Source organism: Egretta garzetta, unplaced genomic scaffold, assembly GCF_000687185.1.
Source record: "Egretta garzetta isolate BGI_Z169 unplaced genomic scaffold, ASM68718v1 scaffold108, whole genome shotgun sequence".
Classification (NCBI taxonomy): Eukaryota; Metazoa; Chordata; class Aves; order Pelecaniformes; family Ardeidae; genus Egretta; species Egretta garzetta.
The window spans coordinates 4,461,234-4,480,250 of record NW_009260614.1 but is presented as its reverse complement, the minus strand read 5'-3'; the positions used below and the strand labels follow the sequence as shown (position 1 = coordinate 4,480,250).

The 19,017-nt window shown below is 43.9% G+C and overlaps 1 protein-coding gene across 1 annotated transcript in view; it reads right to left on the bottom strand.

Moving 5' to 3' along the window:
• MYBBP1A (MYB binding protein 1a) overlaps positions 1-19,017 on the bottom strand; it is a 65,772-nt gene that overhangs the window by 43,220 nt on the left and 3,535 nt on the right. Inside the window, exons 2-21 of the mRNA XM_035900527.1 lie at positions 18,822-18,984; positions 17,915-17,963; positions 17,453-17,526; positions 16,914-17,021; positions 15,661-15,851; positions 15,235-15,402; positions 13,758-13,875; positions 11,105-11,394; positions 10,060-10,167; positions 9,313-9,438; positions 8,345-8,548; positions 7,692-7,800; positions 7,210-7,297; positions 5,950-6,101; positions 5,244-5,333; positions 4,443-4,583; positions 3,568-3,732; positions 2,408-2,565; positions 1,452-1,586; positions 99-210 (exon numbers count right to left, since the gene is read on the bottom strand). Of these exons, the coding sequence (XP_035756420.1) occupies positions 99-210; positions 1,452-1,586; positions 2,408-2,565; positions 3,568-3,732; positions 4,443-4,583; positions 5,244-5,333; positions 5,950-6,101; positions 7,210-7,297; positions 7,692-7,800; positions 8,345-8,548; positions 9,313-9,438; positions 10,060-10,167; positions 11,105-11,394; positions 13,758-13,875; positions 15,235-15,402; positions 15,661-15,851; positions 16,914-17,021; positions 17,453-17,526; positions 17,915-17,963; positions 18,822-18,984 (2,749 nt within the window). The remainder of the gene's footprint in view (positions 1-98; positions 211-1,451; positions 1,587-2,407; positions 2,566-3,567; positions 3,733-4,442; positions 4,584-5,243; positions 5,334-5,949; positions 6,102-7,209; positions 7,298-7,691; positions 7,801-8,344; positions 8,549-9,312; positions 9,439-10,059; positions 10,168-11,104; positions 11,395-13,757; positions 13,876-15,234; positions 15,403-15,660; positions 15,852-16,913; positions 17,022-17,452; positions 17,527-17,914; positions 17,964-18,821; positions 18,985-19,017) is intronic.

Genomic DNA, 19,017 nt, shown 5'->3' with positions numbered 1-19,017 from the left:
GAATAGTGAGTCTGAATAAGCAAGGCCCGCTCAGCGGAATGGGGCAATGCAGCTTTACTGGCAAAACACACTGTCTGAAGAGCAGCCTGCTGTCTTACCTGACAAGCCTGCGGGATGGTGTTGCTCTGTTCCTCTGGCAGAGGGCTAGGAACAGTTGATGACTTATCAGACGTGTTTCCTTTCAACACTCTGAGCAGGTATAATGAGGCACTAAATAAAGAAAAGGAAAAGGGGAGAACATAGCAGTTACCAGAGTGTCACAGTAGCATTGCGAAGCCACCTGAGGGCAGAGGCCAAGTGATGCAGGCAGCTTATTCTGTACCAAGGGTGGGGAGGGAGCTAAAGAGTCCAAGAGGGCTCCTTCTCTCAGTCTAACCCACTCTTGCCAGACCTAAAACCAAGTAAGTCTTAGGAGGCTGCATCATTTCATTATCTGCCACTGCAGTCAGGCATCCCCACTATCAGCCTGGTTTCCTCAAGCTCATGTTTCTGACTAGCACTGCTTGAGGACTTTTGCATTTTCCCAGGATTTCTGAGCCTGCACAGCTTAGCCAGTGCTGCAGTGCAGCCCTCTCAGCCCAGGCTGCTGCGCGCCTGGACAACTCGGGCATATCAACTGAGAGAGCACACAGACAGTCTGCTGCTTTTGAGAAATGTTGTATTAACTGGGCACGGCTCTGCTCAGGACTGCCACTGCCAGGAAGCTGTCAGGGAGCCACGCAGCACCCACAGCCAGCCCTGTGTTGCCAGGAAATACCGCAGCCACGAGCCAGGCGTGCTGCAGAGCCAACACTGCCCAATGGCACTGGGTTGACCATGCAACATGGTACCCACTGTGTACACAGTTGTGTTGAGAAATCCCAGACGGAGCATGAAAGTCCTCCTGAAACTGCCTGCAAGTCACAAGAGAGCCTACTGGTAAATGGCACTCCCATTTACACCAGGAAACAGCAAGATTGCTCATGTTCCCTAACAAATACACATATGGCTTATCCTAATTCACCTGTAGCAGCAAAGTGAATACTGGTACATACAGCCAGGACTCATTATCGTTATTGTCCTCACGGTGCTATCATGGAGACAGTAAACCACTGTATTTACAGAACAATCATTGCAGATTGGCTATAAATTACACTCATCCCCACACTGAATCACTCACAACTCATTACTCCCCGATGATGCCTCAAGGAAGCGCTTCCCATCACTATCAGCAAAGCTGTACCAGACCATTTCTGTACCACAGAGCCCATAGAAGATGATCACCAAAGAACAGATACCTGCTTGAAAATGCTTCAGACTGCCAGGATAGATCCCTAGTCCTCACGTAAGACACAGATGCTGGCACCCAGCCTTCATCAAGTCTCTCGCTTCTCAGAACTGTTTTAACATGCAACATTATGCCTGCTTACAGACCAGCCCACAGAACCGAGACACTCCTTTTTAACACTCACCTGAAATAATAGAGAGCCACTGAAGAGTTAGTGTGCTTGCAGGCTTTCTTCACAAGCCTCTCCACAAAATCATGCAAATCTTCTTTGAGGGCATCCACTCTCTTGCAGTACTGCTTAGTTCGGCACAATGAGTTCCTGAAAGAGCATTAAAACCAAGCCCAAAGCCATTACCTAGAGAAGGAGCTCTGGGAAACAGATTGCTATGAACCCTTAACACTGGGCTCGGGGCAACACATAAACAAAAATGCTGCAGGCAGCAAAAGGGACAGTCATTGCTGTGGCCAGAAAGATGAGGAGACTTACTGCTCTTCACCTTCAAGCACCTATTTAGGCATCAGAGTCAACTTTCCTCCACAGCTCCCACAAAGGGCACTGGCTGCCTCAAACCCTGTTACTGCAAAACAGCTTCTCAACAGGGGGTAGAGAGCAGCACTGAAAATGCTTTAGCACAGCACTGAGGATGTCAGGGAGTGATGCACGAGGACACATCATGACATGCACTGTGCATTATGTCTGTGTCTAGTTTGTATCATGCTTCACTTCTGGCTGTGAACAGAGAGAATTTGCACTCTGCCTGTCTCAATAATAACTTGTTGGGAGTTTTTTTTTTTCCAGCCACAGCAGCAACTCTGTAAGCCTAGGGAGTCATTGCATGGTCTGACTTGGAGGTCAGAGGCCTGTGCCTGCAATACCAGTGTTTGTTCTTAAGGTTTCCACCTGCAAACAGGTTTGACACTTGAAGTCCCTCAGAAAAGACAACCCAGATCCCAATTTCTTTCCTACAGGTCATGATTAAGCATTGTGTACTTGTGTGGTGCTGGTAATCTAATTCTACACAATCTATAAGCACAGCAGTTGTCTTCAATCGTAGAAAGACCAACTTCGGGGATTCAACCAACACCACTGGTGTCTACCAGAAGCCATTGCCTATTATCTGGAGGACTAAGGACACTTACCTGAAGATACTGGCTGTTTTCTGGAGGAAGTCAACCTCCTGCTTGTCAGAGTCTGAGCTCATGCATTGTTCAATCACCCGAAGGAGGGGCTCAATGATGTCAAACACCAAGGGGTTCTCCGATTGCTTAATCAGGAATGCTTCAATCAGATCCAGCACCTGCAAAAACAGAGTTGCCGACATGAGAATTAACACAGACGGGGAAACACGAAGGATCTACCCAGAGCAGCTCCCTCAGATTGGAGTGGACGACACAGCAGCTGGAGGGGGCTGAAGAAAACTATTTGCAGCTGAGGTCTGTACACCTTCTGCTATCACTTGTACTGTTAGGGCACAAGAAACTGAAAATTAAAAATTTGGAACTGAAGGTTAAAGGCTGCCAGTTGACTTCAGCTGTATTTTGTGCAGTGACACCATTTAGAAACAGCAGTTGTAAGAATCACTGCCACCTGGCCAGACCTGCAGTACTAAAACTTGGCACTGATCTCTGTTAGCAGCCACTGACTGACAGCTCTCACACCTGCAAGCCCCCCTTGACTTCCAGACAGAGCATTAGCATAAAAATCAGCCTCTTTAGCACAGCCTGAGAATGAAAACGCAGTAAAGCCAATGGCTCGCTACACAATTCAGCCTTCATCTTGGCTACTCTGACACCAGACATTTCTACACGTGAGTGGCTGGAGCTGTCCCTGGATGTCCGAATATCCTGGACATGCTGACACCAGGTGGCCTGAAGTCAGTATTACAGTCACAAATAACCAGGGGGTCTTAATCATAACCCTCAAGATTTTACTAGCATAACAAGCCAAAAAAAAAAAATCTTATGCTGCAAAATTATCAGAGGGATTTTATGCATGTCACACTGAGGCACATCAAGTTTGTCCAGCTTACAAAAACTGACAGCCACCAACCTTTGGGTAGGTGTGGGGAAGGATTAATAAACCAAAGCATTTCAGATCAGCAAATGGAAACCACAGTTCACTTTTCGATGGCACAGTCCTGTTTTTTGTTTTGAAGTAACTGTGTGAAGCCCCAGTCCAGGAGCTTATGACATACATGAATGTCCAAGCTGTTCACTGTTAATCAGCTCATGGCATGCAACAGGCTACAACTAACATGCTAGTAAGTCAGAGGTCTTCACACCAAACACTTATCTCCCACCTTAATCTTGAAATCCCTCCGTAGGATCTTCTCTTTCCGCATCTTGTCTTTCTCATCCTTCTTTGCCTGGATCCGTTTCTGCTGCTCTGCAAAAAGGGCTGAGATGTTCCTGTCGAGAGCCATCATAGCCTCATCATCCAGCTCTTCATCACTCTCATCTCCTCCCTTTTGTTTTTAGAATGCAAAAACAACATGTCAACTCATGTACTTCAAAAAGATAGTGGGGAGGGAACCACAGCCAAGACCGGACTCACAGTAGGGATGTAGCTTCCTCTAGATCCAGAATAACAACACGAGGAGGGAAAACAGATGTTCAGACCCATGAGAAATCTAGCTCATATTTCCTATCAGGTAATCCTGACTGCACAGTACTAACACATAGAGCTAGAGGATCAGGAGAGGGAAGAGGCTGAGGTTTTGACAAACACTCTCTGTGCTGTTGCTCCTTCAATAAAGAGGTTAACGTTGCTATGTCTGTAGCCTTTATAGAAATCATTAAACCACAATCCAACTGCTACAAGAAGTCTCCAGAGAGGCCTACAGGGATGACACTCCTCCACTCAGGCCAGCCAACACAGGCACCATGTAACAATGTCTCAGTGCTTTAGTTCAATCTCCTTTATTGCAGGCAGGAATACAAGCTGTATCAGGCTAGACTGGACAAGCTAAACCACTCAAGACACACTAACAGTAAAGAACAAGTGACTTATTCCTACAGCTTGCTTTGCAGATCCTGACCTCCTGCTTCAAATGCCATACAAAGATGACTGCCAGGGTTATCACTGCATGGACTCAGACAGGATGTGGGTATTAGATAATCTTTCACCACCTTAAACCCCCTGGTATCTGTATCAAGGCAGGCAGTGAAAACGTACCAATGCATTCCCTGCTTGGAGAACATTCATCAGCTGACTGCGAAAATCATCATCAACTTCTTCGTTCTTTTCCTCATCCCCACTGTCATTCTCTTCCTCAGTGTCACCTTCATCCGAGGAGTCCTCACTTCCTTCCTCATCCTGAGGAAGAAAAGTTCATCTCATGACCCCACCATTCTTCAAGCCCTACTCAATTCTCAGGCGTGTCACTGTTCAGAAATAAAAACTCAAGACTCCCCTCACCCCACTGCCTTGCTTCCAGCCCACAGAGTCAAGTAAAGACACCTCAGACAACAAGATACCAGGCCTTCACAAGACTAAAAGCAGAACATAATACAGACTTCTCTGTCATATTAAATGAGTATCAAGAAGCAGCTTCCAAGGAACATTTGAAGCAACAGCCCCCATCCGACTCCCCTTTCAGCTAACGCTTGTGACTCTTAAAAACAGAGATCTTGAATTCAGGTGGCTGTGCATCACAGCAACAATTCAGTCTGTGGCTGCAAAAAAGAGAGGCCTGTGCTAATGTCAAGACGCAGTCATTTGTTCTCAGGAAGTCATCTATTCGAACAGCCATACCTACAACAGCATTTTCCTTCGAGGCCAAGGGACTAATAACATGCACTTCCAACAAGCCATTTGTGTGTTGCACTTTTAAAATAAATCTTCATAGAGCAACAGGCATTTTAGTCAAGACAGAGAAATGCAATTACATCTATTACCACAGATCAGGAGAAACATTATTTTTTAAACAGTGAAGGTCTGAAGAGTATTTGTCACTGGCAATGGCACATCAATTACCATGTCCTGTGCAGATTTCATCTTTTTGCCCGATTCTTCCATCACAACAACAGCACTTTCTTCATTTTGCTCTTGATATGGGTCAAGAACCTGCAAAGAAGAGGGACTTGTGTTTTTTCAGTGTTTTGTTTTGATGCATTTCTTGTATACAACAGACAAATTTCAGGACACTAAGCCAGTTGAATAATGAAATAGTAAGGGCATTCAACTCTCTGGCTTACAATATCATGTTTGTTAATATGCTAAGTTCTTCCTGTAAGTAACAAAAAAGTTGGGGAAAACTGAAGAGGTTGGTGACATCACACATTTTGATTTGTTACAAATGAAGTATTAGGTTCATCATATAAAGAACCAAACAACACATCCTTGAATCTACATATTACACTCTCTCAGAAGACACTACCTTATGGTACGGCCAGTTCAGATTTTCAGTGTCACTTATTTTTAGCATCTCTATGCTTAGCCCTTCCAGAAAAAAGATGCTGTTACCATTTATACTCACATATAAAACCTACCAGCTATATAAACTGACACTGAAATTTCTTCAGCCTAAAACTACCAACGAATACAGCTTAAAGTTAGCAGATGTCAGGCTCCCATAAAACAAACAAACAAACAAAAACCCCAAAACAACTTTCTGTAAGTTACATTTAAAATTCAGTAGCACACACTGTCAGACATTTTCTAAATTAAGTGCCTCACTTACATCCAGGATCAGCTGCAAGCCCCTCTTGGTCAGGTTAGGGCATATCCGTACAAACACGCTCTTGGAAATCCGACGTATAAGTAGGCTGGGCTGGGTGAGGAGGGAGAGAAGGATTTCCACCATCACCTCAACCCATCCTGGCTCTGTGTCGTCTGCACAGGAACAAACAAACAATGACAGGAAGGGGCAAAACCACCGCACTGATTCACCAAAATCACCACAAAATTCACCAAATTGACCAAGAAAAGATAGTCCTTCTAGATGACTATTAGAAATACTCATTCAGCAACACAGACCAGAAATAATACAGCGTGAAGCTAAAGATTGTGGCTGTATTGGAAGGCATAGGGAGAAACATCCCTGAAATTGTCTTTAGGCCACTGAAAAGCCTTACCAGTAACAAAACCTACTACTCATTAAATCATTACTTAGATTAGCAGTTCTGCAAATCATGTGACACCTACCTGGCCACATTAAAGCAATCAGCAGCTAGTCAGCAAAAGTATATACATTTTATAGTGCTTCCAATTAAATCAGGAGTCACAGCAGCCCATGAAAAGTGCTGATGTTTGAAACTGGTCCATTAGCCCAAAAGTTGGGGGGAATCCTGATCCACATACAACGAAGCCACCATAGAATTACAGCTTTTGTTTTCACAGCACCCTCAAATTTACGTGGAGATTTAAGGAGAACAAGACCATAGTTGGAGAGGAAGTCAAAAGACCAAGCCAGGCTCTGTCCTGCTCATGTCCCAGCCTAACTCCACGGGCCCTAAACAAGGAGTAGCCTAAATCAGCAAACAGGCTGTATCTACACACAGGACACATTTAGTTTGCCCAGAATTTGAGCTCTGAAATTACCAAGTTTCAGACCTGCCGGCTGTTAGGAGAGCCCCCAGCTTTGCCCGGGAAGATACCAGTTCAGTCAAGCTCTTAGCCAGCACAGAACAAGGACTCAAAAAGAGTGAACTCCCTTGGACTCTGCTCATCTGAACAATGGTCAGCTCTGAAGCCCCCCTAACCTTTAAGAGGCACACAGGAACACAACCCACAGAGGATGTAGATAGACAGCTGGAGGAAGAGCCAAGAGATTTAGAAAGACAAGGAAAGAGAATGAAGGAGCGGGGATTCTCCTGGGGATAAGTGCATCAAGCTAGAACAGATGCAGTCAGAGTGCTTCACTAATGCAGAATTGCCATCTTCTGTCTTTTCACAGACCGTTAACAATCCCACTCCATTTCTTTCTGTAGGAAGGACTCACCAGTCTTTTTCTTCTTTGATTCTTTGCCGAATGCCCTCTCCACGCAATTCAGAAGGTCACTCAGAACATCCATTGTTTCAGACTGATTCTGTTTGATGACAAGCAGACAACACCCTCTCTGAATTCCCCACTACCAACAGAAAGAATATACCCCGAATCTAAGGACCTCTCTGAATAGGTGCAGATATTAAAATCAGCTTACTACAACCCCTTTGCAGAAGAAAATATAAATTTAAGTAAAAATTGCTCCACTAAACAGCAAATCAAGGGCAAAACCAATGCTCAGGCCAAGTTTTGCCCCTTTAAGTTGTCTACAGTGAGTTTAAGAATCACAGTTTGTTAGCTGCCAATTGCCCATTTCTAGAAGCTAGAGGCTGTGAAAGATTGGATCTCTGAACACAAAGAAACTCTCCAGCTCAGTGTTCAGAAAGCCCAGCTACCAGCCCATTTTACACCACTCAAATAGGCTTCAGAGGTCTTACCTTAAAAAGATGAATGGCCATTAAAAGCAGAAGTTGCTGGAAAGCAACGACTTTGGCACTGTCTGATTTATTTTCCTTCTTCTGCAGATTCTTCACGGACTGAAGTGTTCTGAAGAAAGAAACCCTTTTGAGGCTTTCCCAATTACAACAGCAAATCCTCTCTGTACTTGACACTTAATGTATTGAACTCGGACATACCTACAGGATACAATCTTAATCCAAAAATAGCATCTCACCTTACAAAAACCTCTGCACTTGGGCACAGGCTAGATTCCTAATACTACAGCCTAGGCACAGACTTTTATGAGAAATCAAGCTCAGAAAAGAGCACCAGCAAAGAGTCGCTTAGAAGTTAGTACAGACATTATTAGGGAGTAAGATTAGCAGAGTTACAATCATGTTTGGGAGAGGGATTATGAGCAAAAATCGAAAACGATGTGGCCACCTACACATAGTTAAGACACAGAAGAAACAGGAAGACAGGAACAGGGTGATGAGAAAGACAGAGGCATCCTGAAACCCAGTTGCAGGTGCAGGATGCACAAAGGGAAGAAACAGAACTGCCACTGCTGTGAAATGACTCTGTTACAGTGGCCAGAACAGCAGCAGGAGGATGAGAGAATACAATTTCTCTTTTATTGGCCCAATCTCACCTCTCCCAGGCATCCCTCTGTCCTTTGGTAAAAGGCTTCACAGCTTTGACATGCTCACTGGAGAGCAGCTTGTTGGCATACTCAACAAGGAGAAGGATCCACAGCTTCCCATCTGCAGTCACACCGTGGATGTGCTTCTCCCTCAAGGCGGAAGCCTTTGCTGTATCCCCCAAAACAGTCAAGGTGTTTAAAGTCTGAAGTAACCTGCAGAGAAAAACGCCCATCACATTACTGTCAGAGGAACCACACGGCCTTCTCACTTTCCAAAACAACACCCACCAGCAGAGCACACTCATCCCAGAGCTCTGGTCATTCAGTGCAACCCAGGTTCACAAGGCCTAGGTTTCAACGCATGCATGTCTCCAAGCCCAGTAACATTGTCTTGGTGTCCCCGAGCACACCTGGTGTCCCCAAGGACACTGACTGTTATTCTCATTTTTTTCCCATTCTCTGTCCCACCATGTCCTCTGCTTTCCCCCTACTGAGGCTGGAGCACTAGCTTTGGCAATCACCGAAAAGCATATACTATAACCAACTCCATCTCCCTTAGTACAGGGAGGACTGTGGAGCCATCAGCAGCTTGCATGCAGAGCGGACAGAAAGCCAACAGCAACCTGCACAACCCCACCACCTCTCTTGGGTCCTTCCACTTCTAGCTTGCAACAGAGGCAACACAAATCTTATGAGAAAAAGCAGTCTGAGCTCAACTCTACACCTACCTGATCATCACACACATACTCAGCAGGTTTGCCATGCAAAATTAGTTTTTTATTGGATAAAACATATGGATCTTTGGGAAATCTGCCTAGGATCTCCTTAAAAAAAGCCATTCCCTTGTCCTGAGTCAAACAAATGCTCGAAGAGCAGCTTACAATCCCAAACCTCTCGCCTTGCCATTCACAGGCTGGTCTTATCCTCAGGAAAAAAGTGAAATTTCCAAGCTTAAAACATGCAAGCGAAAGCCTTACCCAAAGAAGTAGTTTTCTGTCATTGAATGAGCCTGTTCATCTAGGGGCTCTGATGGAAGGACATTCGCCTCGCTTATCTGGGAAGTCTTTTTCTTAGCCTCAAAGAAAGAATGGAAGAAGCAAAACCTAGAATGGACAGAAACAAGACCAAAATTTACAGCCAGCTTGGTCATAACAAAGCAAAACCAGCCATGTGTGCAAACAAAATAGCACCACATATTCATGACATTTTTACTCAAGGATGTCCAAGCACTGAAAAAAAAGTCACTATTTACAGTAACACCCTTTCCTCGAGGTACACAGGGTTAAGAAAAGAGAAGGATGCTCGGGACTTCACAAAACTGAAGTGCCAACACTTGAGGCCACACATTACAATACATAGACTGCCAAACTTGGGCCATATTCTCCAAGACTTTTAAACTGAGAGATAAATACTTATTAGGATCTGATGCAAAGATTAGAAGTAGTTTCTTCAAGCAGTCTAGGTAACCAGGAACCTAAAATTTACTGAAAACAAATGGGACTAAGGTGATTTTAAGTGCCTGAACTACTTACGACAAGAGTTTGTCCAAGTTCACAGAAGGTATTTTGAAAACAGAACCTGGGCTCCTAAACGATTTATGTTATGGAATATTTCCACTACTGAATTTGCCTAGTGTCATGGGGACAGCTTACTTGGAATATTGCTATTTGCTAAACAGATTTATTCCAAGCACATGTGGCATTAAGTCTTTAAATCACTCTCACCTGGAAATGTCCATCACAAGGCTCTCTTCTTTTTTCCCTGAACATTCAATGATGTTAGCAAGTCGCTGGATAATCCATTTTCTCAATCGAGCAATCTTACGTTGTTCTCTTTCAATAAGGAAGTGGACACAATCAATAGTTTGAACACTAGCCCGAAATAAACACAAACCACACAATCCACTGCAGCAAGAGGTAACTTTCAGGTATTTAGAGGCTTAACACTAAAGATGGTAAAGTTATGTAGTAAGAAAGCAACAGGTACATAAGAAGAGATATAATCTTCCCAAGTTTGCTTTTTACTATGCAAAAGACATATGCATTTACCCCACTGAGGTACTGCAGTCTACCAAAAAGCACTTCAAGAATTGCAGTAGTGCACCTATGACCTCACTCTACTGATAAGTAACGCACAGACATCCTGCTTTAACAGTTTACATCTTTGGAAGAAGCCCCTGCAAGTAACCCAGTACCCACAGCACCAAGTTGTGAGTATTCAGCGAGCAGTAGTGCCAAGGAGGATAGAATTTTTTATTGAGAAAATTTCCTAGCTGGAAATTGCTACAAATGCCTATCAATGATCTAAGTATTTATAGGCTACTCTTAAGACATGGAAGCGGGTGCTTTGCTGTGGGCCAAGGAGATGAGAGCATTCAGGCCAGTTTAATAGTCAGATAAAAGGGATGCACAATTCCTACAGAGACCTGAGAGGCTGTAGTGAAAAAAGAAGCCACTGGCCATTTTTGCCAAAGCAACTGTGAGGGCTAGAAAAGCAAGAGAAAAGGCTTCTTTGATGATCCGGCCCGCTTTGGTCAGGCTGGCTGGTTCTCACTGTGTTTGCTCCTATTTGCAGAATTGGATTTTGTCACAGCAAAAGAGTCAGATACCGGGGCTAAACCTCCTCAGACAGAGGAAATGGAACAGGCAACGATTGCCAACTCATGGCAAGGGAACCAGCAAATGGCTGTCCAAACCAGACTTCACGCAGGTAGCTACTCTAACCACAGAACAGAAAGAGAAGAGGAAGGTGCACCATCTATACACTCACATGTCCACCTTTTCCTGGTTCTGTTTTTGACGGTTACTTGAGAAGTCTAAACAACAGTCCAAGTCTGGCCTGAGGAACATGTGTTTGAGCCAGTCAACGTATTTTTGCAATGCGACTGGCTGCAGGTGTCTGACTACCCTGGAGGAGCTGGATAATACTGGATAGCCTTGATTGGTGAGAGTAGAGAAGCCGATCATCACTGTCAGCTGCCTCTCCAGATCATCACACCTGTTCAGAAATTCATCTACGTATCCCTCCATCTCTGGAGCAAACTTAAACCGGTCTGGAAGCTGAAAAACATGGTCAAACAAGCAGATTAGGAACCTCACACCGAGTCTGAGTGTACTTGAGTAAGTACAAATCACTTTACAGATTTGACTGCAGTAAGTAAATTAAAGTCACGCGTCTGAATATTTGTCATGAGGCATACAGCACGTCATCAATTGCACCTCATGGTCCTCCTCATGTCGGAACAACCCCTGTAAGCAACCACAGAATCCTGTCATGTGCTAACTTCAACCCTTTAATTTGCACCTTCCCAAACAGTCAGGCTTCAGTGGACTGGACCACATGCTGGCCAGTGCAATTAAGCTCCTAGGTTGAGCAGCTCTTATTTTGGGTGAAAGTCCACAGTGTTCCTCACATCAGCTCCCTTAGACTCTCCCTCGATTTGGGAACTCCCCCACATCAATTCCGGTCTCATCTAGGAGCCCTGGAGCCTGCTGTCCTGCAGTGGGTAGAACAAATCCCACCTCCTGTCCCTGGTGTCTCAGAAGTGTCAAGGCATTCTGAAAGGAGGGGGAGTTGACATGTTTAACCTAAAAACCATATCCTGAGATGTTGCTGTTTTGTGCTAAGTCCTATGCTTAGTGCTGCCACTGATCCGCAAGGCATACAGCTGGCAGGCTACTGGCCTTGGAACACTGTCCAGCGGCACACAGACCACCAGGACATGTCCCATCTCACCACACATCCCATTGTCTTATGTTCTTTCATAGCCCACAGTGTTCAATCCCACTCATTTGTTCTGGAAGAAAAAACAAAAGCATAACTGGAGAAACCTTGAAAAGGGCAAGCTGTGGCTTCATTCCAAAAATGCAATGCAACTTTCATAAATTAATAAAAAAACTTGTTTGGTATAGTGTCACGATCAATACAGTGACCTGGCTGGAGCAGAAACAGGAATGAAAGTCTAGGGAACACTGTTCTTTTAAATAAAGGGCCTATAAATTCCTAATTAACTACAAATCCATCCAATTATAACATAAATACACCTGCAAGAAATCTCACACCAAGCTCCTGCTTCCACTGTGGGAGAATTCAATACTTGTACATTAATACGAAAACTGGGGAGAAAAACTCCAGGAGAGACTGCTGTAAACAGGCTAATAACTCATAACAGGGGGTTCATCAATCATCTCTCAACAAAAGCAAATCAAGTACATTTGCTCCCCTGTTGAGAAAAAAAGTGGATTCAGGAAGACAACTGTCAGTAAATATCAGACTCAAGCTTTGTCTAGTTCCATCAACAACAACCACCAGAATCCCATAGAAAGTACAAGATAACAGTATTTGCTTTCCAAAACAACCAATCAGTGTCAAGGAACAAAACAAAACAAACCCATAAAAGCAACAACAACAAATTCAAACTAAGATCTTTTCTACTTCCTCATCATCAACATTAGGGGTTTCTCTTCCCATTTAGTCAATAGCTGTCTTCAGTGGATTCCTACACTTCAGACAGGAATTAACAAACATTTTGATGCACATGGAAGAACACAGCCTAATTCATGGTGCAACAAGCATTAAAAGCAAGAATCAAGAAAACAACTTCGTTCAGTGGGTAAACCCTGGAGAAAGTTGGTCGATACAGGGACCAAAACCACACTTATATTGCTGCTTTGATACCAGAACGGAAAGACTGCAAAGTTCTATTCCTCCCAAGATAGGGCAATGATTTTTGGGCCCACATGAGGGGCCTCAGAATTATGTTACCAGAAAAAGCCAAGCCAAAGCCTGTTTTTGTCAATATTCCCCTTTTATTCTTCCTCCCTTTATTGCAGGGCTGAGTTGTTTGCTGGCTTCCCAGAAGGGAAGGAGGAAGAGGAGTTCCAAAATCTAATTCCCAAATAAAATTTGTACTTAAACCTCAGATGTGCTTATAGAAACAAGCACTAAAATAAACAAAAGCATGAATTTTCCCTCTTTGTCTTTGCCTTCAAATGTTCATGCAGCACCCAGCACAATGAGACAAAAAGGAGCTTCTGGACACACAAAATCAAAAGAACTGTTAAAGGATGATATATGACATTGTCAATATGCTGAGAGCTGCCCTTCCTCTGCTTCCCCCATCGTTAGAGCTTTCTCAGCAACATCAGTGAAAGCAGGTGGGTCAGTGGTGAACATTTTCAAAACCCTTAAAATAAATCCGAACAAAATACACACAAATAGGCAATGATGATTAAACAGCCTATAGTCTGTCCATTGCAACCAGTGGTCATACAATAACCTTGCTTTTAGTATGAGTCCAAGGTCTAAAATTACATAAACTTTTTTTATACAAGGCAATATGAAACTAGAAAGGGGGGCGGAGAGGACTTCTGCTCAGGACAGGGTCTGGAGCTCTGAGCTTGCATACTTTCAGAAGACCTACCTGAGTCGTTACCACATGTTCTCCATAGTGCTGCATCACCTTCCCTTTGAGAACCATCTGTAGCTGATCCTTAGACAACAAGGGAAGAGCACTGCCCAGCAACCGGTAGCACATGTAACTGAGTGGAAATTAAGAAGATTCCCTCAGGTAGAGGCACAGCGGTGAAGCCACACACAAGAGTAAGACAGAGAAGGGGTTGGGCAGGCTACATGCAGCACGCAGGAAGGCAGAAGTCAAAAATTCCTGGATTCTGTGTTCAACAATACTACTGCCCAAAGCTTTTCTTCCACCTAGTATAGCTGCTAAGGTCTCTCCCCATAGCAGGTCCTCTGCTGTCTAGAAATATTTAAGTCCTCACCAGCCGTTCCTTCCTCAGTCCGCTTTCTGGATCTCTTCTCCCCAGATATTTCACTTCCACAGGCCTAATAAAATTTACTTAGTTTTTGATTACACAAATTTACTTTTTTTTCCACAGCAACTTGCCATCAGATGTGATCAAAATTGCCCAGTGGGCTCAGGAGTTCTTAGACAGACAGCGCTAGCCTCATTTCTACAGGAAATCAGGCTAAAAAAGCAACACTTCTCAGCACAGGAAGGGTATTGTCAGACTTACCCAAGAAGGCTTAAACAACAAGGCTTAAACTGTTCAGGCTTGGAAAGTGATTTGTTTTCACTGTGACACTCAGGTAATACGTTAAAAGAAAATTTTTTGTAGGTACACCTGTACAACTTTTAAACTCTTGAGCTGAGAAAGACTTAAACCTGGCCACAGACTGCCTTGCTATGGTCCAAATTAAATTATACTCCCCCAAAATGCTCACACATTTGTATTCCTGATTTTACATCATTTTTACATAGCATGCGTCTCAACAGGCAAATAATCCTACAAAGATCTAGTATCAGACTTGGAAAAGGGGCTGAAATAGCTACTGTTACGATGTCAGCCACAGCTACATCCTACTTAAAACCATGGGCCATGTCAGAATCCAAACATATCCCGGCATTTTAATTCAGTCCATCCCACAAAGCACAAGTCCAGCAGTATTAGACACAAATTCCAAAACTAGGGTATGTCTACACAGGAGCTGTCCTTCTTAAACCACGCAAACAAAGCTGAGTGCCTCTCCCTCTCAGTCGCTTGGAGAGAAAGGGACAGTACAGCTCCTCTGACGAGTCTTGTAGGAGCAAGCTATAGATTTAAGACACCTTTATGCCCAATGAGGTGCATCACTGTTATGTGCTGTCCTAGTTAAATTTAACGTCAAATTTGTTATATGTCACAATTCTAAGAAATCTTACTCCTGGATTTCGGCTCCCTATAAAGTTTCTCCTGGACACCTAAATAACCAAAAGCAAGCATTCTCACATTGTCCATGAGAAACCACATGCTCCACCCCCCCACAAGGCAGCAGAAAGGCTGGGGCAAGAAACAGAAGGATAATATGGAAAACAACATACAATGTGCATTAAAACAAACCTCACAGGTCCTGATTTCTCCTTCAATAGCCCATTCTCCACACCTTCTTTCCAGAACAGTTTGAAAGCATCTTCCTTCAGTGAAACTTGTAGCAAATCGAACACTACACTGGGCAATTTCTTGTCCTTCTTCTCAGACTTGGCAGCACTTTGCAGAAGCTCTACAAGTCTAGAGGAAGAAAGAAAATCATGCAAGAGATCTGGCCTGGAAGGGGATTGCTGAAGGCCATTTCCTGAACACTGCAGGCTGTGCCTCCTGAGAGAAATGACAGAGCTATAATTTAGGAACCTGCATAACAGTGCCTAACCTTAAACAGCACCTCCAGTGGCAAATACGGGCAGGTATCAGAGTGAAAGCCACATTTCTCTCACCGCTAGCCAAGAGACTGAGAATTTTGTATTTAATGCCCCTTATTTAAGAACTAACCTGGGAATATTTTCCTCATTTACAACAGTAGGCGAGCCAAACAGCTTCTTCAGATTTTTAGGTTTCAGAACACCAGGGAATTTCTGTATGCCCACAAGCAAAAGGTGCAGGCTCTCTGGAGACGTGAAGGCTGAAGCAAGGTCACTTTGCAAGACGTCAAACAGGACCTCCTCAAACACAGTTTCAGGAACCTGGACAAGAACGAAGGTAAGAGCATGAGAAACATCCGAGGGCATGTAACTGACTTACTGTGTAGTATATTAAAATATCTGCACTGTAGGGCATTTTACTAAAAGCTTGCAGTGTTCTGGAAACTTTAGAAATAGTTTTTAAGGTGACTCCACCAAAAATAAATAACAGATGTGTCCTATACAGCCATACAGTCCCCAGGTGCTTAACGATGTGGAGTATGCCATTATGTCGTCATCAGACAGCGACTCTGGTCAACTGACTCCAGCTGCGATTGTTCTCTTGCTGTCTCACTGCCCCTGCCTGTACTGCTGTGCAGTCCAGGGAGGAGGAAACACTCTTGTATTAGCATTTAATTATCTTTCCCCAAAATAAGTTAATTGTTTCAATAAGATTTGCTGGTAAACAACTGTGTTCTACTGTTTTCGAGAAAACTGGATCCAACATTTTCATCAATAAAGTAAGAAACGCACAAAAACTGCTTCAATTTGTATTTTTTAAAGACTGGATTAAAAATAGATTTAAACCTAACATCAAGACTAAATGATCTAGAACACTTCCATACAAAACATTATTTAATTTCGACTTAACACTGTTAGTTTTCACATCTTCAAACAATATCTACATAAAAGAAGGAAATAAACAAACTCTCTTCTTTTACTACATACTCAAGAGTTCCTTTACTCCATGTCCCTACATCCTTTCACTCTCAACAGCCCAAAATTCAACCTTAGCTTGGTGCTTAAAAAAGAAGGTTTGGTACCCAGAGTTTTCAGCATACTTCTATTCAGAAGAGGAGACAGTCTAACATACCACCCAAGCAGGTCAACAGGGAAAAAAGTAGACTATGGGTTTGTCCACGGTGAAATCAGACTAAGCTAAACCAGAGCATCCTTCCCAGAATAAAAGCATCTGCCCAGAGACAATATAGGAAACTGCTCCCACAGTTTAAACTCACTTTTCCACACACACCCTTTAACTTTCAACTATGAACAAACTAAGCAAAAAGCAGTCCCCGAAGCAAAGCCCTCCCTCCTCCCACCCACCACGTGCTGTGGCTATACCTCAGACATGATGTCAATAAGAGTTTTGTGAGGGAGATCTCTGAGGTGTGCTTGGTGATGTGCCAGCTGCTGGAGAAGCTGGATGCTCTCCAGCAGAGCTTTCCGGTCCTAGAAAGGAAAGATAAGCCAAAAACAGAGGGCATATGTCAAAGATTAAGCTGAAGGCTCAGGTAATAATCCACTCTTGAGACCCTTATGCCTACTTGTAATAAGAAACCTATACAATTGCTTCCTGACGGGCCCCTCAGCTTTTCCCAAAATAGTGTTTTCTGGCTGTATATGACAATAGATCCCTTCCTTCAAGAAGAGGTAGGAACCTCTGGTATGGTCTGACGCAGTTCCTACATTCTAGTCAGGAACTGACATTTGAAAGGCACAAAAAGTCCATGGGTAATGCAGAAGAAATTAACTGAACTTGATGCTTTAAGTCTCATCTCATTGACTAGCCAATGACCCAGCCTTTCTCTCTAGATCCACTCTCCGCTTTGGACAGCCCTAGAACCAGTACTGACAAAACAACGTAACAACAGTGAAGTTACCTTAACAAGCCGGCCAGATTGAAACAGAGCCATAATGCCAAAAAAGTTTCCAAAAGCAGCATTTCTCACAATTTCTGAAAAGGAAAAAAAAAAGGGGGGGGTGGAATATGTAAAAATCCACTTCACTTAGATCTCGCTTTCAGCTACAGCTCTGATAACTGGAAGGAGACGGCTGGAAGATCTAGCCTTGAACACCCTGCTGTATCGAGATAACATGCTGGAAAGCAACCCCCTGCACTGCCCTAGATTATCTTTCTGCCACACGGACGAATCTCAGCTAAAACAGGGCCATACGACAATGTCATCAACTTCTAGTTTTTACAAATATTTCTGTTATTTCAGTATGATCATTTGCCTTAGCAAGAACCCCAAAACTATAGTATCCAAGCACCAAGTCTTCAAAGAATAGAGAATGGTTAATTTAAACTAGCCGCTGGCCAACGCTGCTATGAGCCAACTCACCTTTTTCACTTTTTCCAGATTGTGTTTTTCTTTTATCTGTTCCAGGACACTGCACATTGGAATTTCCTCAAAAGCCTGTAAAACCTGAGAAGATGGATGGAATAGCTCAGTCTGCAGTTCTTCCATTTTATGAAGTTTTATCGAGTTCAGCCGAAATAGAGCTGAATGGTTGCTCAGTATAGCAGCAGATGTGCTGCTTTATTAGGCCAGCATAGAAATAACTAGATCAATAGAAGATGTGTCAGAATAGGAACTAGCATAGACATAAATATACCTGCTGATATTCCTTTTTTTTTTTTCCTGTACATGACTTAGCAGGATTAATATTGAGAACATTTTGCTGCAACTGCATGACCCTGTAACAGAAGTAACGAAACTTTTTGGCATGGGCAAGGCATTATAAACTTGTTAGGTGAGACGAGGTCAGATCCCACTGGTGATCCCAATTGCTGGGATTCTTAGCAACGTTACAGGCTCAAACAGCAGGGAGAAAAAACCCTTTGAAGCATGTGTTAAAGGGTTGCCTTTTCAGATCTCCCACATAAACAGCCTAACACCAGCAGCAAGTCAATTTTAAGAAATCACAATAGTTCTTAACCCAGGATATTTGAAAACATAGTCAGAGTTTGCAAAATAAGGATGGTTCTTGAAGCAGGACAGAATTCTGTAGCATGAGTACGATATCGGAATAGTTTATACCTTTGTAAGTGCTTCTGAAACAGACTAGGACCATTTAAAACCACGCAGTTTTTCCATGCTCGCCGCAAGAGCCTTCTCTGCCACCTGCATGCAGACCTTACTAGGTGGGAGCCCTCGAGCATCCTTATACCCACTGCAAAGCGGGACCCCAGGAACTGAGCGGGGTTGGTGCGGGGCCGCCGAGCGCTCTGCTCTGGGCAATACTGACCTGCGCCAGGGCTAAGCTGAAGCCTGGGCGGGCGGCCTCTCGGGTGGCTCCCAGTCCATCCACCAGACGCCTGAGGGTGTACTTCAGCTCGTCCTCCTGAAAGAGAGACCCAGCTCCGGCGGTGCCCAGGCTCCCTGACCCCAGCGGGGCCGCCGGCGCCCCGCTGTTCGACCGGACGCGTTTCCAAGCGGGAAGA